This window comes from Tubulanus polymorphus, chromosome 3 (genome assembly GCF_964204645.1).
Source record: "Tubulanus polymorphus chromosome 3, tnTubPoly1.2, whole genome shotgun sequence".
Lineage (NCBI taxonomy): Eukaryota > Metazoa > Nemertea > Palaeonemertea > Tubulaniformes > Tubulanidae > Tubulanus > Tubulanus polymorphus.
In genome coordinates, this window is record NC_134027.1 from 21,908,191 (window position 1) to 21,934,960 (window position 26,770).

At 38.8% G+C, this 26,770-nt stretch overlaps 2 protein-coding genes across 2 annotated transcripts in view; one reads left to right on the forward strand and one right to left on the reverse strand.

Annotated features, from left to right (window-relative positions):
- LOC141902017 (TBC1 domain family member 30-like) overlaps positions 1–5,946 on the forward strand; it is a 70,929-nt gene extending 64,983 nt beyond the window's left edge. The window contains exon 11 of the mRNA XM_074789648.1: positions 1,113–5,946. Coding sequence (XP_074645749.1) covers positions 1,113–2,437 — 1,325 coding nt within the window. The 3' untranslated portion in view covers positions 2,438–5,946. The remainder of the gene's footprint in view (positions 1–1,112) is intronic.
- A 13,227-nt stretch (positions 5,947–19,173) lies between these two features.
- LOC141902188 (uncharacterized) lies at positions 19,174–25,811 on the reverse strand. Its single transcript, XM_074789829.1, has 12 exons — positions 25,641–25,811; positions 24,370–24,514; positions 23,683–23,813; positions 22,968–23,103; positions 21,584–21,667; positions 21,364–21,467; positions 21,178–21,269; positions 20,725–20,881; positions 20,205–20,306; positions 19,885–20,049; positions 19,455–19,550; positions 19,174–19,328 (listed from the first exon to the last, which is right to left on the reverse strand). Exons 1-12 carry the CDS (start codon positions 25,809–25,811, stop codon positions 19,281–19,283), a joined length of 1,431 nt encoding a protein of 476 aa, XP_074645930.1. The 3' UTR covers positions 19,174–19,280.
- Between the last annotated feature and the right edge of the window lie 959 nt (positions 25,812–26,770).

Here is a 26,770-nt window from a genome sequence, read left to right on the forward strand (position 1 = left end):
ATCAACGATAACTCTTGACTTCGATCTTCACTCGGAGCCATTGAACTGGTATCATTTAAATTTGAACTGTTCACTGTTTATTAATTCTCATACGCCGTGATCACACGGATAAGATTTGGCCTGGATCAGGCCCGAGTCAAATTTGACCCTTGCCTACGTGACAATTAGAGACGTAAACTACTCACTACTAAACAATGCCTCGACAAAGCGAAGTGAGTCACTTCTGGAACCAGTTGCAATTCACATGCGATAATGTGACCAGTGCTAAAATTTGACTCGGGCCTTGTCCGTTGTTTTTGGGCAGACTAAATTTCGCCCGGGCCTAAAACGCCAGTGTGATCACGGCTGTATTGTTGCGATGAGTATCTAATCACTGGATAACATCAAACCACTTGCGGTCCGAGAACTGGATCATGTATATATTTCAAATACTTCAACAACATATGATTTCAACTAATCAAATTTTTGTTTCATTAATATTCTTAACAGGAAGTCATCGTTCTGGTAATCTGCACTGAGAATTTATTTTATAGCATATTTTTGAAACTGCGCACACCCGGTCACATTAAATTTCTCATAGCGGTTATTCAAACGAACACTCGTGGACCTGGATTTTTCTAATGTAGATCATCGCACATATAGATTATTATTTATGATACTTTTTTTGGTAAACAGCATTTGTTACGCTTCAAAGATTTAACTTCCATGTTGGCACAATATACTGAACCCTAGGGGCCAATTTTATAGACCAGTTTCAACCTTAACTCTGGTGAGTTTTTTACAGACCAGTTTAGCCCACCGAGATTAAGTCAGGTTAGATATATAAGATTGGTCCCTGGTCAGTGTTTTTTTTTTTTAATGTAGATTGGTTTATTCCACATAACAACTTCGAGGTTAAGAACACTAATGGATTAGAATTAGTTTTGAATGTTTCTTTTACAAATATAGCCAAACGCTTTAAAGTTACTCATTTTAGATCATTTTAAGGGAAATGTAAGCCTTCATTGGCTTGAATTTATTCATGCACTTGAATTTTTCAGTCACTTGGATTCTATACCCGGCTATCATTAAATTTGACTGTCGTTCTAAGTTACTTTATTTCATTCTTTCAGATGCACAAGCCCGTCATGCAGCCAGAAATCAGGCACAAGCGAAGCCAAAACTTGCCGCGGCTATACCACCTATAGAAAGTCCGGTGGCCGTAAATCATTTATTCATTCCGAAAAAAGGCATGGGAAACAAGAACCGTAAAATCACCGAAGCTCCGCGCATCGCTCCGATGTTCCCGCACAGCAGCCTGATTACGACGCAATTACACTACCGTCCTCCATCGGCGGGAAAAAAGAAAAAACACGAACGCAAGCTGAGTTCGTCGTCGTTCGATAGCGTCAGTAGTAACATCACGCGCGGCTCGTCGGTGACCAGCGACGGTCCGTGTTCAACAACAAGCAGCGATCGCCGCGGCAGCAACGCCTCGTCGACGTGTACGTTAGACTCGCAGCAGACGGAAACGGAAATTCGACCAGCGGATGGCGAATGCATCGAGGAAGAGATTAAGGAGGGCGTTAGCGTTGATAACGAGGGTGCACACTTCGACGTAGATGGCGTTGGCGCCGCAAACGAGGGTACCGAGGATGTTAGCGTCGACGTAGATGGCGCTGGCGTGGACAAAAGCGCTAAAAACCCCGATATCGGCGACTATTCGAAAACTAAGTCCGACGAGACGAGCTGCGAAAACGCGCCAGACGATAGCTTCGGCGATAACAATGATATTGCATACAGCTGCGGAGAATTAAGCGACAGCACGATACATAGCGAGCACAGCGACGCCAGCGAGAATAGCGTTTTCAAAGAAAAACTGTTTAAAGAATGGAAAAATCACGAAAGCAAACTATCGTCGGACTTGGTTTTATTTGAGTCGCGTAGTAATAGCGTCGACTGCGGCAGTCCGACTCGAGATGCCGCCGACGATGGCATGTCGCGTCCCACGCTGCTCGAATTGTCGCGACGTAAAAGCTACCCGGATAAAGGCCCGCTGGCCATGACGAGTCGCTACGGCAACGAGGATCTATCGGCGACCGGGCGCGACACGGACAGTCACGACTCTACGGCGGCATACGTCACGAAGTTGACGTATAAATCTCAGAAAACAGCTCAGTTGGAGAAGGCGCCGATCGCGTCGCCATCAGAAAGTCCGAATAAAACGTTCAATCCGTTTCCGTTCAGGCATTTAAGCGAAAGTCGCGCGAAAAACGGAATCAAGCTCGGGTTGTATCGCGCGAACGCCGCGCAACAATCGGCCGTCGACGAAACGAACGGTCGACAACAACGACAATCATCGGTGAAACAGATCAATCGTTCGCATATAAACGCGTGTTTACATCGTCAGTACATGGCCGAAATCAGGGAAACCGGGCGGAAAAATTCCAACCGATAGCCAGAGGTGCCTCTATCTGAAAAAACATCTCATAACGTCTCTCCAAAACGTCTCCACGGTGAATAATTCGACTCGGTTACTAAGATGATTGAAAGAAATGATTTTAACTTCTAACGGATCAGTTCTACAGTTGCGACTAGACCGATGACGAGACTGTGTTCGCTCTATTTTCGTCCTAAAAACAGCGGTGGTCTTAGGAATCCGCGTCGTCCCTCAGCACGGATTGAAACCCGATGGCTTCGCGAGACTGCTACAGCACAAAAGCCGACCTGATTATGTACTTGCACACCTTATCCGTGATGTCATTATTAGCCAATCACAAATAACGTTTCATTTAATCCCGGGTTATTTTATATATAGCTTTTAATGTGTGTAAGTACATGTGCACTCGGGCTAATCAGGCATGGCGAACATCGGTTTTCATTGTTAGTCAAATAGTGATCGAAGCTAATTATTAAACACTATAGTCGTACCGCATTTCACTGTATCGGCCATCTTGGATCACAGCGACGGAGCTCGATCGCGTGGTTCCGGACTTAAGTCCCAACTACCGGTAACTGACGTTAGGCTTCACCAAAGTTCGCAAATAGTCGACTAACTCGGATAACCGAAGCTCGCCCAGGGTTTGTGTTTCACTGTCATCCGTAGCAAATCCGTGCAAAGGGAGGATAACGATCCAAAAAACTGATCAACTTGTTTCAGAGATCCTTTATACAATTGCGGATGCTCATTTTACCTGAGAACTTACCGTAGGTACAGGTAATCAAAAATGTACTAGCTTGACCCCAGAATCATGTTTTACCTACAACTGAGGAACTGGATCCAGATTATCTAGTCAACAATTCATCGATTTATTCTTTTTTCTATAAGGGTGTAAAGTTTTTGAGGCATGTTCGAATGAAAGCCAGTCGTTAATGATGACGTAATTAATGATACATACAAATCGTTTAAACTCATCACAGTGAATTTCATTTTGAATTCAACTGTGGCCATTAATCATTGATCATTCTGAATAAAGGCGTGGGAAATTAATGGGAATAACCGTAGAATTACCGAATTTCTGGGATGACGGCGCGTGAAATTATGAAAACAATGTATTAAAAGTGTTCTAGTCAAGAGATATTATTTATATGAAAAAAATGTATTATTTGATTACAATGTATGGCGGTATATAAATATCGGATGTCCCATTAAAAGGGAAACCACTTTTTCACAGCGATAGATAGACATTTTCATCGAGTAACCTTAGGTACATTTCAAAAAGTCCCTGAAATGTGCATTTTCGGATGCAAAACAGCATGTCAAAAAAATACAGTATCGAAGTCATCATCATTTTATACTTGAAAGAATCTTGCATTTTTGCTGTTTTAATTTGAAAATACATGATGAATTTGAGGCAAACGGCTTAGATATTTTCCAGGCTTGCGGATGATACCCAAAGGTTTTTTCTGAGAAAATTTACGATGAATACGGTTTATCTATTATTGAGCGACTAAACCTTGTCAACAATCGGTTCATTTTTTTGGGACGACCTATTTATAAGATGTATAAAGATTGCTAAGGGATTGTATAGTGAATTTGATTTGAATTTATCGATGTACAGTGAACCTATTGTATTTATTATCGATTACGATGTATAGATCTGTTTTTTGTTTTCCGAATAACGATTAAGTGCTCAAAAAATCACGTACGTTGATCCTCAGACAGAAAATGACAATGATAATCACAAATTCTTCATTTGATCATTTCGAATTGATTCGCATAATTGATAAGAAACGTAGAATTTTAATTAGGCGTCGCAATTGTTAATAAGTTGCATCGCATATTTTTCGTCAATAGACTGTAGGCTAGAAGTACTTCGCCGTAAAAGAACAAAAAACATTTTAACTTGTTAATTAGTTACCGGTTGCGGTATCATTTTTAGTAATCATTAACTTTCCATGTATTTGATTCGATTCCAAGGTGAAATAAAATTGTTCGATTATTTTAGATAGAGCGTATGACAATAGAATAACTGAGTAATGACTAAATAGTAAGATAATTGTGATTTTAGGTCGAGGCCAAGGGGAAAGGGAGGAGGTATTGAATGCAATGAACAGGGAGGCTGGAGAATGGAGGGAATTTTTGGAAAGTAGTTAGGGTAGCAGTACACCAGGGATGTCACTAGGTTTTTTTTAAAGGGGGTCAAAATTAATGCCACACTTAGCGCCGTATCCGCCGAGCGCCGAAGGCAAATGAACATTTCTGAATTCTTGAAATTGCTTGAATGTTCTTGAAAAGTCTTCGCTTTTTATATTCGAAGCTTTAGAGGGACATTTTCTGAACATTCTAAAGAGAAATATTTATGAAATTTTGGGAATGTGAAATAAAACAAAGTTTGGAAGTAAAAATTGTGGAACTTGGATTTAGAAAGGGTCTGCACCTTGACCTCCCTCCGGTGACGACCATGTACACTACTTTCAGCAGCTGAGCGACAAACCGGAACTATGAAATAGAGCTACACTGCAACTGAGAGCGAAAGAAATATAATGTTTTTTTGAAAATCTCAATATTTTCCAGGTTTTGTTAATTAAGTATTTACAATATCTTTTTTTGTGTTGACAATTTTATCTCTACAAAGGATAAACATTCTTTCTTGTTCGTATAAGACTATTACTTCTAGTGGGTAAATGTCATGTATTCATCGTGCTAGTTACTGGTTAGTACCAGCATATATTTTTTTTCTGTTTTCGTTTTCAAATATTATCTGTGTTCAAAAAGTCTTCTGTTTTGGATGTTTAGAAAGATCTGACATGTCATTTGTAGAAGCTTTATACCACCTGGCTATATTTCGATGGGTACGCATTACGTCTCATTGAATTATATAGATTGATTGTAGTTACAGTATTCAAATGAAAATTTTTTCGCCAAGAATAGTTCTTGTTGGACACTTTGTCGGTAATGCAGCAGATGTCAAGTTGACAAAATATTTTACTTTCGTCATCTGGAGCAACCCCGGTTGCACAGTCACAACTTATGTCTATAAGTGGTCTCAAATCAATGACTGGTCTAATTATTTAGTACATTGGTTTAGATGCAGTCATAGATCTAAGCCTTGCAGCAACGCATCTAGGGGGTCTAGGTCCGTACCTTCCCATTAGTATTACCCTTACCTAAAACCTAAAGATTAGGCACTCATTTTCTCTGCAATTGCATCTTTTCTTTTGGGACCCCACGTGGTATTCAGCGTGGCTGCTTTATCCAAATCCAAACAATGCCCTTGCTTTTCTTTTAGACCCACGCCCTCCAATTTCCTAGATCTGCTGCCTGCCTCGGCGGTACAGCTGGCCATGGACGTCAAATTGTGGCTGGATTACTGTGCACGCTAATATCTTAGGAATTTCGAGGCTGCTAAATTTTCTGACCAGAAATGGAGAGGGTCAGTGCGCAATGACCATGTAATGATGAGAATGATTGTGAAGGATTTGTCAAATTCTTGTGAAAGAAAAGGAAGAAAATCTTTTTTTGACCTCTGTTGACCTCTGAATGAAGAGCTTAATGGATCAACATAACGGACACCCAATATGATGAATACCCACAAGATACCCGGTGGTCTTAAACTTATGCAAATGATTGTAAACATGTTTAATTTTTCTCATATCATCTATGTGTTCATCTCCGGTTGTTACCTTACATAAACATTCTTAGGAAGGGCTAAGAATCTTTAAGAATTGCTCGCGTTGAAAGCATCTGGTTTGCCCTTGACGTTGCTGGTATTATTTTGGTGGATATTAATTATTTCTGATACTGAATCTGGAGAAGGGTTTTTCATGCATAAGAAATATATATGATATTATATGATGATATATAAGTTATTGAATTGTTTTTGTTGACTGATAACTTTACAATAAATAAAAGATTTTTGTATAAATTTCGCTTTTAATTTTGATCAATTCATTGTTGGATCGAGTGCCAGTTTTCTCTTATAGTATGGGTTTGACATGACCGGATTAAGTTCCACGTGTGGATTTAATTTGATTCAGCTTCGCAGTGGTTGATTCTTGATGTCTTGGTAAGAAGTGATTTTCTGGAATGATAGGAGGATCCTGACATCATTATCTTGATATCTGGGTTATACTTGTACATGTATCCATCCAATACGGTACGAAAATAATGCCACCCAATTTTGCAACATCATAAAAAAATGCCACCAGGATAAAACGAAAGTTATTTCGATACATAAATTTAAGCTTAACTGTAAGGATTATCAATCATCTTATTAATTATATCTCTCTTTTTGATATCTAACTCATATTCGATCATTTAGAACCCCTTCCTAGTTTGCTCTTTAATATGTTTAGCTTGTAACTATTTTTAGGTTGTTACATATGTTTGTTTTATTATATGTTAAAATAAGAAGTTTATTCCTAGTTTCAATAACATTCATTATCAGTAACTAATTGATTATACTTTGGACGTCTATAATTAAAATGTGGATAGAAGTGTGAAAATATTATCATCTTATTAAGTTTAAACTGTTAAATAAACTGCCCATGGGCAAAGTGTGGTTTACCTTGAAAGCTAGAGGTTGTTTGGAGTAAGGGCATTGCTTGAAAAATCTTTTTAATTCGTGACTTCAAAGATCCACAGTTTATATTGTATTTTATCTTTCCTAAAGAATTATTTTGTAGTCAAATAAGACCAAAGATATACATTTGTTTGCGGTCCACGTCTAAAAGTTTGTAGGGTACAGGTAGGCACGGCAGGGAAACTATTTTATATTTTCAAAAAAATATGTTTAATATAATATGAAAAAATATTCAAATAAGGCCATCCCAAAATAATTGTCTGTTTGCTGCAACACCGACTCAACTTTTCAGGATGAGTCGGTAGGTAGGTAGAATTTTTTTTTTGCAAAATTTTTGGGCAAAAAAAAAACAAATTTTTCACCTTTGGGCTTTTTTACATGGAAACAATATCGCAAAAAATCATCTACGTTGCGCACAGGAAATTTGTCTAATAGCGTAGATTTCAAGAATTATTCTAAAATTATAACTTCGTCCAGAGCGTCATCTCTGTCTTAAAAATGAAACGGTACATTGAATATGTGCGCGCTTTCACGTTACCAGCTATTCAGTCACTTTAGTCACTATTAGAATGAATGGCAGCTTATTGGAACACTGCCAGTTTCCTGGAAACTTAAACTAGGCCACATGTCAAGGCATGTTTTCACACCATGCACACTAGAATTCAAACATACGTAGCTCATAGTCGGTCGGCTGTTTTTATCAAAAATAAAATTTATTTCAATGAATCCTAGAAAAAAGTTTTCACTCGGTACCTCTGAAGTCAGGTTGGTCGGGTTACGGCAAACAGACCATTATTTTGGGATGGCCTAAAATTCATCACATATCAGAGGGTGGCTGAATATTGGGTCTTGGAAACCTCTTCCAATGTTGGCCACGGAAGCTAAAATATCGGTGGTACAGAAGAAATCGGCTATTAGATCGTTTTAAGTCCTGGAATTTACCACCACAATATTCAGACCTCGACAGACCTTTTAGTTTGCTGCTTAGTATTTTCAGGTCACAAGAAATTACAATTTATTACAAATTCTATCGAACAGAAAACACAGCGCTCATCTTCTGCTATGATTATTCAGCCTATTTTCATATCAAACGTTCACGCGTTACAGCATCACCGTAGTGTACTGTACGAGCTTGTGTGTGTGTGTGTGTGTGTGTGTGTGTGTGTGTGTGTGTGTGTGTGTGTGTGTGTGTGTGTGTGTGTGTGTGTGTGTGTGTGTGTGTGTGTGTGTGTGTGTGTGTGTGTGTGTGTGTGTGTGTGTGTGTGTGTGTGTGTGTGTGTGTGTGTGTGTGTGTGTGTGTGTGTGTGTGTGTGTGTGTGTGTGTGTGTGTGTGTGTGTGTGTGTGTGTGTGTGTGTGTGTGTGTGTGTGTGTGTGTGTGTGTGTGTGTGTGTGTGTGTGTGTGTGTGTGTGTGTGTGTGTGTGTGTGTGTGTGTGTGTGTGTGTGTGTGTGTGTGTGTGTGTGTGTGTGTGTGTGTGTGTGTGTGTGTGTGTGTGTGTGTGTGTGTGTGTGTGTGTGTGTGTGTGTGTGTGTGTGTGTGTGTGTGTGTGTGTGTGTGTGTGTGTGTGTGTGTGTGTGTGTGTGTGTGTGTGTGTGTGTGTGTGTGTGTGTGTGTGTGTGTGTGTGTGTGTGTGTGTGTGTGTGTGTGTGTGTGTGTGTGTGTGTGTGTGTGTGTGTGTGTGTGTGTGTGTGTGTGTGTGTGTGTGTGTGTGTGTGTGTGTGTGTGTGTGTGTGTGTGTGTGTGTGTGTGTGTGTGTGTGTGTGTGTGTGTGTGTGTGTGTGTGTGTGTGTGTGTGTGTGTGTGTGTGTGTGTGTGTGTGTGTGTGTGTGTGTGTGTGTGTGTGTGTGTGTGTGTGTGTGTGTGTGTGTGTGTGTGTGTGTGTGTGTGTGTGTGTGTGTGTGTGTGTGTGTGTGTGTGTGTGTGTGTGTGTGTGTGTGTGTGTGTGTGTGTGTGTGTGTGTGTGTGTGTGTGTGTGTGTGTGTGTGTGTGTGTGTGTGTGTGTGTGTGTGTGTGTGTGTGTGTGTGTGTGTGTGTGTGTGTGTGTGTGTGTGAGTGAATATTCGCTTACACCTCAATGTCAATCAAAACAATCACCGGGTATTAAAATGAAACAATACCTATGGCAGATGAGTGAAATAATTACATCCTCACCAGCAATGAGCATTTGAAAACGGCACGTATACGTCACCTAGTCCAATGAAACGTACACCATTCTATGGCTTTCCCATAATTTTAGTAGCGCCGGAATTCCCCGTATATCCAAAAAACAATCCCATTTGTTCGTAGAGACAACGCCCCCCCAATCGAGGTCATTGCAATTTTATACGCGAGAGCTAAGAATTTTCCCGCCAAAAACAGTTTTTCGTAGAATTTTAACTCAGTTGACCATGTCATCGACGGAGGTTCGCCATGTCTTCAATCGCATCGATTATACGTCTTTTAAGCCGAGAACCAATGAAACAAATGCTCACATAAAAAAACGTACCGCGATTTTACATGAATTGGCTCAATGCCAACATCATATCGCTGACAAAGGTAAACCAAAAAAAAATCAACGGTGGCATTTTTTCTACTGTCATTTTCACTGGTGGCATCTTTACCGTTTGCCTACATTCATCCAAGACGCTCCATCAGCCCAAAACCTGGCCCGGTCAGGATCAAAGTGGCTGACTGGTGCAAATTGTTGTTTAGCCAATCGACTCTTGCATACCTTTGAGGTTTTCATGGGAAATTTGGAAAATGCTCTAATTAATCAATCATATTGAGGTTTGAAGTGGTATGTGTTCCTGTGTACGCCTACGTCACAAGGAAAATTGGATCGCTCGGAAACAAGATGGCCGTCTTACCGTAAATTTTGGTCAAAGGTGAATTTTTCACGGAATTTAGAAATCCGCCGAGGATTGGACAACCTATGAAACCTAGATTCTTAGGACGACTCTTAGGATAGATTGGAATTGTTATTCATCAAATCCACTCTCAAGTCGAGCTACACCTAAGCCCATAAAGAACTGCGGAGTAGTCTAGTACCTACCCATTGTTCCTCAAACAAGGAGAAGAAGAAATCATTTACCATAAAACGAATAAATACTGTAGTCCTAGGCAGAGGAAGCGAATTCAGGTCACCCGCGTCTCTGTAGGATGCTAAACAGCTGGATGCTCACAGCGGGCAACATCTTTTGCATTCCAATTTATTTCACAGAAAAGCGTAAGATTGTAAAAGCTTAAACAATTCAAAAAAGAGAGGAAAAATATATAGATTTACAAAATTGTAGCATAGCTTTTCCATGTGGGCCTTGCAAAGCCTTGTAGGCCGCTAGCGCAGGCATCCAATGAAAGAGAGAAAAAAAGAAAAATAGAGAAGAAAGGAAAGAAAGATGAAAAATGTAAAAAGCTGATAATCGAATAGGCATTATGTAGCATATTTTCAGAACACACGTTAAACAATCGATCAGATCAACAGTTAACGTTCTTCTCATTTGTTTTCCAGTACACCTACAACATACAACGTGAATGGTCGACCGGGAGTTTGACTTTTTTTACGTTTAAGTATTCCCATCTTCGAATAGAAAAAAACTTCCGAGAACGATTAGAAGAAAAAGTATTAATTTCAAACTAATTATTGATAACAAGTGAAAATTATTGTTATCTTATAATTTCGGTTTCTCTTCTGAATATGGGGTTTAGATACACTCCGAAACTGTGATCAGACAGTAAACTCTTTGATTGATATCATATCAACTGTATCAACTGATATCATATGTACTGTTTATTCTAAATACTTTTGAGATTAATATCAGCCGTTCAGTCTCTTTATTGTGTAAAAGTGCAGATCCGCACCTCTCCGCGTAAACGGTTCAATCAATTACATGAAATATCATTGTTTCAGATTCAAAATGTCATCAGCAATTCAGTACATTGCCATTGGCGAATTTTAAGATATTTTCACTAGAGAGAGTAGGAAGATTTTAGCCTAGATTCTGTCATTCAGCAGATTGCGTCAATCATGAGAGGTGCGGATCTGCACTTTTACCCTTTATTGATATGTATATAGTAACAATCTATTTTAGCTGATTTGATTGAATACTTTCAATCTGGAAATATTACACGTCACTTTCTATCCATATATTGGCAGGTCAAATTACAGCATTCTTTAGCATATTTTCAGAACACACGTAAAACAATCGATGCATCAAGCTGAATAATTTTCGAAATACTGTAGAGTGCTCATCCAACCAAGCTGAAAATAGAATTCAATAGGCATTTAACACTGTGATGTTGGTTTATTGAAAGCCAATCAAATTTTGAGATTTCCATCTCATGACGTGCATTCATCTGCGCTCACTGATTACGCAAAAAGTTTGTTTGAATTACCTTCATGCAGAATTTCATGTCATCAATATGGAGATCCGAATCATTCGTATTTATGTAGCTCGTGTAGAGACACGCCGTTCTGTCCTTGTCATCGGGCTAAAACGAAACGTTTTTCAGCGTAAGTTGCTTTCGGGAGCTCAACGCGATCAGCCGACCGTCCTCGCTTGCCAGGGATTGATTGCTTCCCGGCGAAGCTCACGCCAACACAAACCCTGGGCGAACTTCGCTTATCGGAGTGAAAAGTGAAACCGAATGTTGATTAGTCGGAACTATATTACGGAAATCGTTCGGAAATTAAGCGCATTATTCGGTTATTAGTTCCGACCACTAGATACGAAAACCGAATTTGACTTGGCTGCAAACCCGTCATTGGTCATCAGTCAATATGTAGCCAATCAGACGCGTAGCGAATCTGCCGGCGAAAATCAACATATCTGACCGGCTAAATACATGGACTGGTGGCCGTTGAGTGGCAACCTGTCCGCCACATAAATCTTGGGCGATGTGTGATAACCGGCGGGAGGAAATCAAACCCCGGCAAACGAGGATGCCCGCCGAACGGCGACACGACGATTACTGACTTTTCTCGAGAGTGTGCTGATACGGGTTTGCATGGCATTCACGACGCGGGAAAAATAGTCGAAAAGAGACGTCGGGTTTGAAGCATCAACTTCCGATCCCAATATCAACTTCACCATACTGAAACCACGATCCCTGATGAACGACATTACCTCCGCGTGCGAGACCTTGAAATTTCAATTCATCAAGATTAACCGACATTGGTTCTTTAATAATAATAAATAATTATAATAATAATGATAATAATAATAATAATGATAATGATAATTATAATGATGATACTGATAATGATAATGATAATGATGGTAATGGTAATGGTAATGGCAATGGCAATGGCAATGGCAATGGCAATGGCAATGGCAATGGCAATAACAATAACAATAATAATGATAATAATATTAAATAATAAATAAATTTTTATTGTCCTTAATATAGCGCAATTTCTACATAGTATGGATTTAGTATGTATGCACTTTACGGATAAGAAAATAGAAAAATTAAGGATACAATTCTCAGTGAAATGCAAACGTTTCGACTGTAGGACTAGATCTAATATGAATAGGGAGAACATTCCAAAGTTCAGGAGCAGAAAATTTAAAAGCTCTCTAAACTAATTTACAATTTGTGAGCACGAGTTGTAAAAATCAGCGGGATAGGCCTACGTATTGGTGCGATGTATACCTGGTTGTTAGAATTCCGATCCAAAGCTTTCAACATTTTATCACATTGACTTCGGTCCTCGTTAAACAGTAAACGAAAGTCTTCATCTGACAGCAGGTCCTTCTTAAAAAGTAAATCATTAATTAGCAATCATATTATCATCACGTATACGGCCTCTACACATATAAACTTGAGTGTTGTGTGTAATGCAACAAACAGCTTACATTTTCTAAGACAGTTCTCAGTTCGTCCGCGTCGATCAATCTATCATTATTTTTATCAAATGTATTTAGATTCTTGATAACCCGTTTAATCGCCCCGGCTAATTTGACTTTCTTCGCATACTCGGTTTCCTGAAATTTTGTCTGCAGACTACGTTTTCTGGAAAAAGTAAGTTACTACCACAAAACAGGTTAAGATGAGTGCTTGTTACGTGCTTAACCAAAACTGGATCAGAAAAATAAGCGTGGTATATGTCAGTAAAATGTGATCTATTTTGCCCCATCCGTTCGGTTTCTCTGGGATTTAGTAACGAACTGCATTTGACTAATTTGAAACTGTTGAAATCAATTTGTTAAACGTTAACTATATCCTGAAACACTGCGCAATAGTTTGAATGAAAACAATGGATGATTTTACTCATTTAAAACTTTAGAAACTATAAACCGATTCTGGAACATCTCCCTTGTGTCTTACCGTGAAAGTTTGGTATCAGGAAATTTGGGCCACTCATATTTCCATTTACCAAAGAAATCACCTTTGCCGGGGTCTTCCTGGTTCATGTCAAACTAATTAATAAGTTCATAATTCATTTAAATATCTAATCGGCGTATTCATTACCAACCAAACGTTTTCCATTTGCATTACCACAAGTAGTCCCAATGTCTTTTTATTGATGGTACCAAATGGTTCTATATTCTTGTCAAACATCGTGAAGTAATCTTTGTCTGGATCCATACTCAAATACCAACCTAAATAAAGCAACAATATACCGTTATCCAAGTCATTTAGTGTGCAGTTTTCATGATATCATATTTCTTAGCCTCTTTTAATATCAATAGGCAGAAGTGTTATAGATTACGTACCGTCGAATGCGCTGATAAGAAAATTGTCCAGCAGACCACCGTCCACGTAATAAGACTCTCGGAAAAACGACGGTTTGATAAAAGCTGGAAACGACAATGATTTTAGATTTAGATTTTAGAAATGATTTTTAAAGACGTTTTAGATACGTGTTTTCCTTTGAATACCATGTTTTGACAAAATTGAAGTAGATTCACTACAGCCTGTCAAAAATCGACAACTGGCCACGGCAATAAAAAATGCTTCCAACGCACCTGTTCTAGGCTTTGAATTTTCAAAAAAATTCAAGCATATCAATAACTGTTCGCTTAGTTTTCTTCTCATGAATTTCAGACTTACGGAGCCCCGGAGGGGACATGATGAGAAATGAATATATTTCTTTTATCAAAATTATTTCGTTCGAACGAAGAAAGAAAAACATATTTCTCGCCATGTCCCCTCCGGGGCTCCGTACAGAATCCCTGGTGTTACTGTTTTATTTTGAAACGGTTTATTGACCTGTGGGCATTGTGCCAAATTACGTGGAAGCGAAGACGATACGATTGCAGCGTACGCTATGGACACGTGCGGCGTCGTCTTTACGTGGAAATATTCCGGTGTTTGGTGAGTTAGATTTGAAACTACTATGCACAATTCGACACCGAATTGTTTATACAACTGAAAGCATATGAAATATGAAGTGACTATTTTCACTAACATCGATATCGTTTTTAGCGATCGTCCCTCTTGATTTGATTTGTATGGTGGCTAATTCTGGACAGGTTAAACATTTTTCATCCTCCGCGAAAACGCGCAAAAACAAAATATTCCGTTCTTGCGCGCTTCAAGTTTTGTTTTTGCGAACAAACATTTATTGTACAAGATAGATTCATCAATTATGAAGGCTCCTCGTATTATGTCCGAAACTTTATCAACTGTAAATCACAAAATGTTGTGTATGGAATTTTTTTGGTAATAAATGTGATAAATGTATCTGTTTGGGGGAGACGGGGATTCACTATACCAACGGCAACTACTCATGTCCCTAATACGTACGCCACAAAACTGATGATTCAATCTCAAACAATTTCAACACTCTAAACCATTCTGTATACAATCTATCAATCATGGGCATTGAAAAACTTTGTGAAAATGAGTCCTTTAGAAAGACCATAGAAAAATTGTGGATCAAAAAACTAAGAACACAAAAACCATTGGGTATCAATAGCAAACTAATATAGTTGCAATACAAGTCAGATTATTATTGCCCGCTTTTCATCAGCTGTATCTTGTATCATTTGTATTTTTGATATCCTGTTCTTTTCCTACCTGTGCGAATGTAGTTTTTCGATCTCCGGTCTTCTGCTCGACAAGAGTCTCCAACACTTTGAGACCTCGTTCCCCGTGATGCCAGCCCGAGTTTTTTATGATCTTCACGAGCAACGCTATTTTAGGAGCATCTGAAAGGTAAACATCAACAGAAGACAAATTGAATCAAGGTTTCAAAAATGAATTCATAAACAAACAGATCCTTTCGACCCGATTTAGGCAGGTTATCGTGATTAGTTTTGACGTCACTTTGAGACCGTTCGAGGTATAAGAGCAAAAGGTACGTTCCATGAAATCCGGATTGAACATAACATGTTCAATTATTTCTTCAGGGGTCATTCCAATTGAACACATCATGGCTACCACCGACCCGATACTCGATCCCGCAAAGCGCTTTACATTTCTCAGGACTTCCATATCGCGCAGTGCCTGTAACGAATCGCTCGGAATATGCTAGCTGAGGTTTTCGATTTGGTTGGCACTGAATACGGGTCTGGGGCTTTCCCCAAAAATGATTTTGAAAATGTGATACTCAGATTCAGTAATACGATTTCAAACGCCCGAATACCCTCCCCTTCCCCCACGCTACGGGACTGCTAAGATACGGATAAGGATACCTTCCGAGATTAATCTAAATGCCCGATTCAGAGAAACGATGATGAGAAAATGATACCTGCACTTTTTCCATTTTTGAATTAGTTTCGATGTTGATGATGGCAGCAGTTTTTTTAATGATTTCAGATTTTTGTACACTTCTATATAGACAATGATGAGGTAAAGCCCAACACACAAAACGCAGGGAAACACAGAATCAAACACGTCTGACCTCGAAGACATTGTTACCCAAAACCGTGTGTCTCGTGAAAACGCGCACGGCACAGGGAAACGCTATGGAAACACGATTCTGTATCCTGTTTCCGTGTTTTCCCGTCATGTGTGTTGGGCTTCTGAGATGCTTACAAGAAATATGAAACGCGATAGTTATATATCTAGAATTATAAGGCTACAGTATCATTCAGTAGGCTATTAGGATATACTTCTCAATCACAAATATTGTTACCAGTAGCGCGCCACAGTACGCCAGCCCTTTAGTGCCACCTCCTTCAAACACTAGATTTTCGATGTCGTATTTTCGACCGATGAATTTCTTGAACATGGCATCGTCCCTGATGTAGTCGACTGCTTCTTGCACGCGTAACCTACGCGACGGTAAAGACGCGCCGCCTCCCATCTCTAGAGTGAATCAACAAAATACAGAAATGGACAAAATGATCCTTAACCTTGCTTTCCCATCTTGTCGGTTAAGACTGGTTGGAAGATTGTTTGACTGAACCGGAACCGAAAATTCCAATTATGTACTTCGATTTAAACAAACAATTCTGTAAACTCGACCACCGATCACACAACTAAACCTGCATTTCGATTTGCGATTTAAAAGTCAAACCCCCTGTTTCACTCCCGATAGGTTTGGTGGATTTGTAAGGGACACTAAATATACCAATTAGATAGATAACAGGAACAATCGCTATTTCAAGACAAAAAAGAATGAATGTTATCGTATTGCCTATATCATAGATAACATTCATCTATTGTTTAATAAGATATACATTAGCGTAACAATCTGTTTTTCTTGTATTGGTCAAGTGAGATACAGTTTAATTATCAGTGGCCAGGGGGTAGCCTGGATTGTAAATTTTATTAACATTGAGCGCGAAAATACACGAATCTTAGATATCATTTCATTATCACATTTAAACATATCAAAAACAGTTAGTAATTGATCTAGATTCGTAAAATCGTCCAGCAAATCTATGATTAAAAATGATAGTTAGACCAAAAAAGTGTAGGCCTAGACGCCCTGAATGGTAGCTTTGGGAACGTCCCCCTCCCCGTTAAAAACGGAAAATACTCAGTTTCCATCATGATAATTGAATCGAATGTCAAATATATTCGAATCGATGTTTTTGAATCCATGTTCAAAACCTATATGTTCATCAAAGCTTTAAATTAAACTCATTTTAGTTTTCCATGTTTCTATGTTCTATTATTATTTATGATGTAAAGTCAATGAGCATATTTCATATGGATTTTATGCTGAATAGATTATCAATAACTATCATCATCCTTACTTCTATTCGAAATAACTGCGTATTCCCTATTCTTTTTCGAGTAATTCTTTTTACCTTAATCGAAAACGCGCGAAAATGCTTCTGTGACTGTGTACTGCTTCTCGGCTATTGGTCGTTTGAATAAAACTGTGAACTTGAATAAGAACAGACACTGCCTTATATAACGATTAATGATAGATATTTTTTCAAAGCTGAATAACTATACGGACCTCTACCAGTTTTCTTCGAAGAAAGACATAAAATTATGATTATTTCAGACTTTATATGCAGCTATTGAAAAAAATACTTTGAAATTGATTTTCACCCGGTCACGTCTCACTAAAAACAGGTTTCTAGGTTCATATATGTCATTTCTCAAAAGAGATTACATTTAACGATGTATTATATACAATTAGTCCATATCTAGAATGTTACTACATGACCAAGAAATGACGATCTATATGTAGGTTATCCGTCAAATAGAAAAACCTTCCCATTAGGCCTTTCAAAATCACATTGAGCACAGACTTTTGCAAGGGAAAATGAAAGGGCGAAGGGAAAATGAGAAACAAAATGATCCTTTTTGATATCGCAATTAGAAATGAAGGGGAATTATCTAAAAGTATTTCAAAATTTCTTTTCTGTTATTCCAGCATTTTCCACATGAAATGTTTGAAGGACTGTGGGAGAGGAAATTTTACCTTACAAAATAGTTTGATCGAAAAATTACGACGGAAACGTATTTCAGAAAATATTTTTTTTCTTTAAAATTCATATTGAAACACATCCGACTGGAAAAAATGTTTGAGAAGGACGTCTTTAATTACGCATATCTCGTTCGTCGAGTTTGAGCTCACAAAAAGCTTGATATTAACCCGTCGTCCACTTTTTCACGATCAGATTTAAGCCTATTCGACGACCAGCCAACGAAATGAGGACTACCTATTTCATTTGACGCACGAGCTTTCGCTACTTTTGTAGAGTAGCTTCAGTACTGCGAACTACTATGCATTAGTAGCGAAAGCTCGTGCGTCAAATAAAATAGTTAAATAGTTAACCTATAAAGTACTACTCGTTTCGTTGGAAAATAATTGTAAGAAGGCCAATAGGCTTAAATCTGATCAAATAAAACAGTTAACCTATGAAATACTACTCGGCTCGTTGTATTTATTTTACACCTAGTTAAAACGGCTCCTCTGCGATTTTTTTTCAATTTTTTCCCAGTATGCCCACAACACAACCAATACGAGACTGGGAATAATTATTATATTGTCATTTCTCTGATGATGGGGTTTGATAAACTCCGATACTGTCAGACAGTAAACTCTTTGATATAAACTGTAGGCTTTTTACTTGTTAACGCACAATACTGAGATTAATATCAGTCTTCTATTATGGGGCTTTGATGACATACATTATTAGGCTTTCATGAATTATATTAATGGGCTATCAGGAAATATATTTTTAAGCTTCAGTTATCAACAACAAGTAATGTCAGGACGCTGGATTTCGTGGCCAGTGTCGCTATTATCAGACAAACAACGTTGATGCTTGTGTCATTCATAAACAAGAAATAGAAGTTATGTAATAAACATATCTGGGTGTGACGCATGAATCCACGTAGGGAAACCTAAAAATGGCGCGGCCATGACCTACGGTTAGCGCAAAAGGTATTTTTAGAATGTTGTGATGTGTGTGTAGAAACGTTAACACTCCATACATGGGTCGGTTGAATATTGTTACGTATGAATATGTCAAGATCCGTAAATACCAAACCCTGCATGGTAAAGGGCCTGCACACCGTTCTAAACAGTAAACGATATAAAAAGGGAGAGCTAGTCTTTGAAAAAAAGATGGAAAGGCGGGAAAAGATAGAATGTATATATCTGGTTATGAGAAAATAAAGATGGATAGATAGACTTAAGAAATCGCTGGAGTTATATACAAAGAGCCTTACAAGCAAATCATGAACTCAGGACACTGGTACATAATACGCTACCACAACACTTTTAGTCGCATTATTGATATAAATATAATGATGATTTATTTCTAGCCGATTTGATAGGGTACTTGATATGTTACACGTCACTTTCTATCCACATATAAATAGGCTAAATCACAGCATTTTATAGCATATTTTCAAAAAACACGTAAAACAATCGATGCATCAAGATGAATGATTTTCGAAATGATGTAGAATGCTCATCCAGCCAAGCTGAAAATGGAATTCAATAGGCATTTAACGCGGTGATGTTTGTATATTGAAAGCCAATCACATTTTTAGATGAAGTGTATTCATATCCACACTCACTGATTCCACAAAAATGTGTGTTTGAATTACCTTCATGCAGAATTTCATGTCATCTGTATGGAGATCCGAAGCACCCGTATCTATGTAGCTCGTGTAGAGACACGCCGATCTGTCCTTGTCATCGGGCTGAAACGAAACGTCATTCAACGTAAGTTGCTTTTGGGAGCTCGACGCATCCAGCTAACCACCCTCGCTTGCCAGGGTTTCATTGCTTCACGCCGAAGTTCACGCCAACACAAACCCTACATTGGTCACCAGTCAATATATGTAGCAAATCAGGTACGTAGCGAATCCGCCAGTGAAAACCAACGTCTCTGATTGGCTTAATACATAGAATAGTGGCCGTTGAGTGGCAACCTGTCGACCAAGAAATCTTGGTCGACGTGTGATAATAGGCGGGAGGAAATCAAACCCCGGCAAGCGAGGATGCCCGTCGATCGAAGGAGTTACGGTTACTGACTTTTCTCGAGAGTGAGCCGATACGGGTTTGCATGGCATCCACGACGGCCGAAATATATTCGAAAAGAGACGTCGGGTTTGAAGCATCCACTTCCGATCCCAATATCAACTTGTCCACACTGAAACCACGATCCCTGATGAACGACATTACCTCCGCATGCGAGACCTAAAAATTTAATTTCATCAAGATTAACCGACATTGGTTCTTCTGAACTATGGCCCGAGCAATTCATAATCGTTAAAGAACTCATTGACAATTTGTGAGCACGAGCTAAACATCAGCAGGAACTAGGCCTATCTACGTATTGGTCCGATGTATACCTGGTTGTTAGAATTCCGATCCAAAGCTTTCAACATTTTATCACATTGACTTCGGTCCTCGTTAAACAGTAAGCGAAAGTCTTCATCTGACAGCAGGTCCTTCTTAAAAAGTCAATCAGCCATCATATTATCGTCACTAATAGGCCTGTATACATATAAACTTCAGTGTATTGTGCGTGATCAAAAATACATAGTATATTTGGTGTGATGTATAGTAACTCGTCGAAAACGATCAAGTTTATTCAATGTCAGGTCGGCTTCCGACCGAAATAACTGCTCAGTACAAACTACCAACTAAAGGTATGTCTGTCTGTCTCCTTCTATCTCGACTATGCCTTATACATATTCCCATATAGTAACAAAAACTGCGCATCAAAAACAAAGCTGACAGACAGTGAGCCGACAAGTTGAGCAACAACATGCCACAAACAAAGACAGTGAGCACATACAACTAATTACCTCCCAAACACGACTGTCTATACAAAACATCAAGTTGCTATAAATGCAACGAACATCTTACATTTTGAAAGACGGTTTTCAGTTCGTCCGCATCGATCAATCCGTCATTATTTTTATCAAACGTATTTAGATTCTTGATAACCCGTCTAATCGCCCCGGCTAATTTGACTTTCTTCGCATACTCGGTTTCCTGAGACTTTGTCTGCAAACTACGTTTTCTGGAAAAAGTAAATTACTACCACAAAATGACAGCTTTAGATGGGTGCTTGTCATGTGCTTAACCAAAACTAGATTAGAAAAATAAGCGTAGTCTAGTCAGTAAACGTAATCTATTTTGCCCCATTCGTTCAGTTAATTCGGGATTTAGTAATGAACTGCATCTGACTTATTTAAAACTAGAGAAATCAATTTGTTAAACGCTAACTATATCCTGAAACATTGTGCAATAGTTTGAATGAAAACAATGGATAATTCTAACATTTTGACTGAACAATTTGCCTTGTGTCTGTCTTACCGTGCATGTTTTGTATCAGGAAACTTTGGCCACTCATATTTCCATTTATCAAAGAAATCACCTTTGCCGGGGTCTTCCTGGTTCATGTCAAACTAGTTAATCAATTAATAACTAAATGATTTATTCAAATGTTCAATCGGCGTATTCATTTAGTAACCAAACGTTTTCCACTTGCAGAATATTTACCACAAGTAGTCCAAATGTTTTTTTATTGACGGTGCCAAATGGTTCTATATTCTTGTCAAACATCGTGAAGTAATCTTTGTCGGGATCCATACTCAAATACCAGCCTAAATAAAGCGACAATTACACCGTTACCTAAGTCATTTAGTGTGAAGTTTTCATAATGTCATATTTCTTAGCCTCTCCTTAATTTCAATAGGCAGAAGTGTTATAGATTACGTACCGTCGAATGCGCTGATAGGAAAATTGTGCAGCAGACCACCGTCCATGTAATAAGATCCTCGGAAAAACGACGGTTTGATAAGAGCTGGAAAGGACAATGATTTTAGATAGGCTGTGAAGTTATTAAACATCGAACGCTCACTGACAAAGTTCCGCCCATGTCGACCTTAAGGTTATTTGAGCATCGATTTAAAAACTTTTAATCATTGGTAACACCACCGACTCATTAGTTAGTGCACATGCTTCCAAACTTAGTTGATTTTGAAGCAAAATTATTGGAAGTAGAAGCAAAATGTTCATCTTAAATACAAGTTGTGAAATTGCTTCTTTTTGCATCTCATTTTCGTTGCAAAATCTTCTGCCTGAGTACTCCAGGACCCGACATATGCTTGGCTACCAATAAGTTCCACTTTCTAGAAAAAAAGTTCCACTTCCATGAACATAGTACCATCCCCATGATAATTGACACCCCCCCCCCTCCCATGGCTGGCTAAAGGCCTGACTACTAAGGCCAACTTCGGTTATCGGAGTTAGTCTAACCAACCGAAACCGAATGTCAGATAGTCGGAACTATGGTCCGGAAATGGTCGACCACGCGATTGAGCGCGGTTGCTGCAGTTCCGAACTACCTCCAAGATGGCCGACACTGTTAAATACGTTACGACTGAACTATAGTGCGTCCCGATCGGTTATTAGTTCCGACCACTAGTCGACTAGCTTCGAACACCGAAGTTCGCCAATGTAGCTGCTAACCGCGAAACGAAATATGAAGTGCGAGAAGTTTCCATAAAGATCATCTATTGATTCGACGTTTCAACTATAACCTTAGTCATCTTTGATAATTTTTGCCTACTAAAGGGTTTCTCTTTCATGAAATATGAAATATCGTTCCGAGTTTTCCATCCTCCCCCAGCAGGGATTTGAACCTGATGGCATCGAGATTGCCACGGTACGAAACCCTGCCACACTAGCCTGCCACACTTCACACGCAGCTTAGATGATGTCATTAACAGCCAATCAGATATCCCGTTTTATTTTTGCCCGGGTTTTCCCATTGATAGTTCTTCCGTGAAATTTACCTCGGCGATTAAACAACAAGCAATCTGATTGGTGCCGCAAGTGTTCGTGCGGCAAAGCTGCGTATGTACCTGCGCGCCCGGTCTACTGTGGCAGGGGTTCGTGCCGTGGCTGAGTGTAGCGATGTCATCAGGTTCGAATCCCTGCCGTGGGAGGATGCGAGTTTCCATTCAACGGCTATTTCATTGCAGCGCACTGGTGTCGTTCCGAGTATCAGCGCTGTTCTCTATTCGTGAATTTCAGACTCAGTGGTGTTACCGTTTTATTTTGAAATGGTTTATTGTATCAATTCTTTTGTACTAACTTACGTGGAAGTGAACAAGATACGATTGCGGCGTATGCGATGGACACGTGCGGCGTCGTCTTTACGTGGAAATATTCCGGAGTTTGGTGAGTTAGATTCGTAACTACTATGCACAATTCTACACCGAATTTTTTATACAACTGAAAGCATATAAAATACGAAGTTACTATTCTGCCCATCATTTAAACCGTTCCAATGCTAAGTGATTCACCAGCCCTCTTTTTATGTTAGAATTGGTCTCACAATAAAACCGGACTATGAATATGTAAAAAAATTTCGGGTTAATTGATACATAGGCTATTAACACGTAAAGGAAATATTACTCAAAGACAAAAGCACGCGTCCCATTTGTTCTGACATTTACCACCTAGAACTAACACCACAATATTCGAAAATCATGCGTCTTCCTAGCGTGACGAATTTTTCTAAACTGTAACTGTGCCTGATAGTTGCAGCCGAGAGAAATGAAATAAACACCACCAGAAGATAGAAATTGTCACCTTTCTGACAATACATAACTTTTGATTTGTGTGGCAAAAGGGGGACGGACGAAAATTAATCGCGCTAAAGTTTTAAGTGTAAAAGAAAATCTGTCCAACAATGCGGCTCCAAATGGCGCTGGTAATTCCCAATTAGATATTCTTATGATTTTTTTTCATGGGAAAAAAAATTCGAGAAAAGTTATCGCATTTTCTGTTTCGTGGTTTTCGTCTTTTTACCTGTTCGAATGTAGTTTTTCGATCTCCGGTCTTCTGTTCGACAATCGCCTCTAACACGTTGACACCTCGTTTCCCGTGGAGCCAGCCCCAGTTTTTTATGATGTTCACGAGCAACGCAATTCTAGGAGCATCTGAAAGGTAAACAAAGAAATAAGCAGATGACGAATTGAATCAAGGTTCCAGAATTGAATTCATATACTATACCAATGTCTATTTCAACTTGACTTTAGAGCACATCGGTTGGCCTAGCTCGATCATTTTGGTGATACAGGTCTTAAAAGGACCGGCAGTTGATCTAAAACAGCGATTATCAACTCATTTTTCACTATTTCGTGAATGAAATCATTAGCAACGACAACGAGAGAAATCCCACAATAAATTCAGCAAGAACGAGAAACTCGAATAGAAGAGTATATATATTTGCGCAACGTTTCGGCTAAAGACTATTAGCCATCATCAGGCGTACTGATAATTCATAATCGTTGTTTTAGACTAACTGCCAGTTGATTCCGATCCTATCAAGTCATATATCAGATATGTATACCGCCAAAACTGACCGAGCTAGACCACCCGATATGCTCTAAAGTAAAGTTGAAATAGACATTAGACAGATCCTATTTACGGAGGTTACTATGATTAGTTTTGAAAGTCGCTTTGAGACCGGCCGAGTTTCAAAAGCTAACGTACCTTGCATGAAATCCGAATTGAACAAAAAATGTTCAATTATTTCTTCAGGGGTCATACCAATTGAACACATCATGGCCATCACCGACCCGACACTCGCTCCCGCAAAACGCTTTACATTTTTCAGGACTTCCATATCGCGCAGTGCCTGTAACGAATCACTCAACGTTGTATCTAGATAACTAGGTTATCACGGGTTAATATTGGGTGGGATGTTTCGTGTTGATGTGACAATCATTTAGTCCTAGATATCATTTGGAAGGGTTTAAGCGTCGTTAAAAATGTTATAAGGAATAATTATAAGGAGGCATTCAATTTACGTGGTAAAAGAAAATCATCACAAAATGAAATACAAAACATCATCAGCCATTTTTAGAAGATGTCTCGCTCTGTGAGGAAATAAGTGAAACTATAGCCTACCATTGGCAATTCAGTGAGGAAGTTCATGAACTATTTTTGTTATTACTGTAATTCTGATATGTTTATGTCTCCCCATCAACCAACCCGTCGAAGACGGATATCCTGCTAATTCGATATACGTCAAAAGAAACCACATGGAAAAGACTAACGTCGTTCGGATGGAGCCTCGCAAGCCCATAGCGCGAAGAAGGTGGGTGTGTTTTTGATTTGGTTAGAACCGAAAGCGAGTCTCTAGCTATCCCACAGGAAGATTTTGAAAATTTGATGCTCAGATATAATATGCCGCTTAGGATCGATTTCCATTGATATAACAAAGGTTTATTCAAGTGAAATACATGTAGTAGATATATCGTTTCTGCTTAATATTTCCTTTTGAATTGAAAATGAGCGGAAATAAGTTTTCTCATGCCCGAATACCCAACGCCACTACGGGACTGCTTGGATAAGGATACCTAGCCGTGGTAAATGATATTGAACCTACAGTTGATGATATCTTACATTATGATTCTAACGGTTTCGAGATTAATCTAAATCACCGATTCAGAGAAACCATAATGAGAAAATGATAGTAAGGATACCTTGCATTTTCTTAATTTTGAATTAGTTTCGATGTTAGGCACAGGCCAGCAGCAGTCTTCTAATGATTTTAAAATTTTTTGATGACCCTTTTAGATTAAGTAATGCGATAGGGAAACGCGACGAAACACGATTCTGTCTCCTTTTTCCGTGCATCCCCGTCATGTGTGTCGGCTTTAGAGATGCTTAAGAAATGTGAATCGCGATAGTTATATATTTTGAGTTATAAGGCTACAGCATTATTTAGTATTATACTTCTCAATATGAAATATCGTTACCAGCAGTGCGCCGCAATACGCCATCCCTTTAGTGCCACCTCCTTCAAACACTAGATTCTCGATGTCGTATTTTCGACCGATGAATTTCTTGAAAATGGCATCGTCCCTGATGTAGTCGACTGCTTCTTGCACGCGTAACTTACGCGACTGTAAAGACGCGCCGCTTCCCATATCTCTAAAGTGAATCAACAAAATACAGAAATGGACAAAATGATCTTCAACGTTGTTAATGCAATTTTGTCGGTTGAGACTGGTTGGAAGATTGTTTGACTGAACCGGAGCCGAAATTTCCCAATTATGTACTTCGATTTTAACAATTCTGTAAATTCAAACGCCGATCACATAGCTATATCTGTACTTCGATTTCCAATTTCAAAATCAAGCCCCCTGTTTCGATCCCGGCAGGTGTGTTTGGTTTGCAAGGGACACTAAATCAAAACAAATCAAACGAAATCTACCAATTAGATAAATAACAGGGACACTATTTTATCACCATTTTAAGGCAAAAAAGAATGAATGTTATCCTATTGCCTTTATTTTAGATGAAAGGTATATAACATTTATTGTTTTATGACAGGTACATTAGCGTAACAATTTTTTTTTTCTTGCATTGTGTCAGTCAGATACAGCTGAATTATTAGTGGTCAGGGGGTAGCCTGGATCGTAAATGTTATTATGAAATTAAGCACGAAAATTCATGAATCTTACGTATAATATTATACCTATCATTTCTAATACCACATTTACAAATATAAAAAACAGATTAATCGATTTAGACTAGTAAGCTCGTCCAGCAAGTTTAAAGATTTGAAAATGATAGTTGGACAAAAAAGTGGAGGCCTTGGCCTATAAATGCTATCTAGCTTTACCATGCGTGGTAGCTTTGGGAATGTCCTCTTCGTTAAAAACCGCGGAAAAAAGTCAGTTTCCATCATTACTTTCTTACAATTCGAAATATCTACGTATTCCATATTTTTTGCGAGTATTTATCTCAATTTTGTTCTTGATTATAAACACGCGTAAAAACTTACTTTAACTGTGTAGTGTTTCTCGGCAACTGTTCGTTTGATGGAAAAATGTGAAAATATGTATAAATATTTTTATGCTACAAACAGGCGCAGTGCCTGATA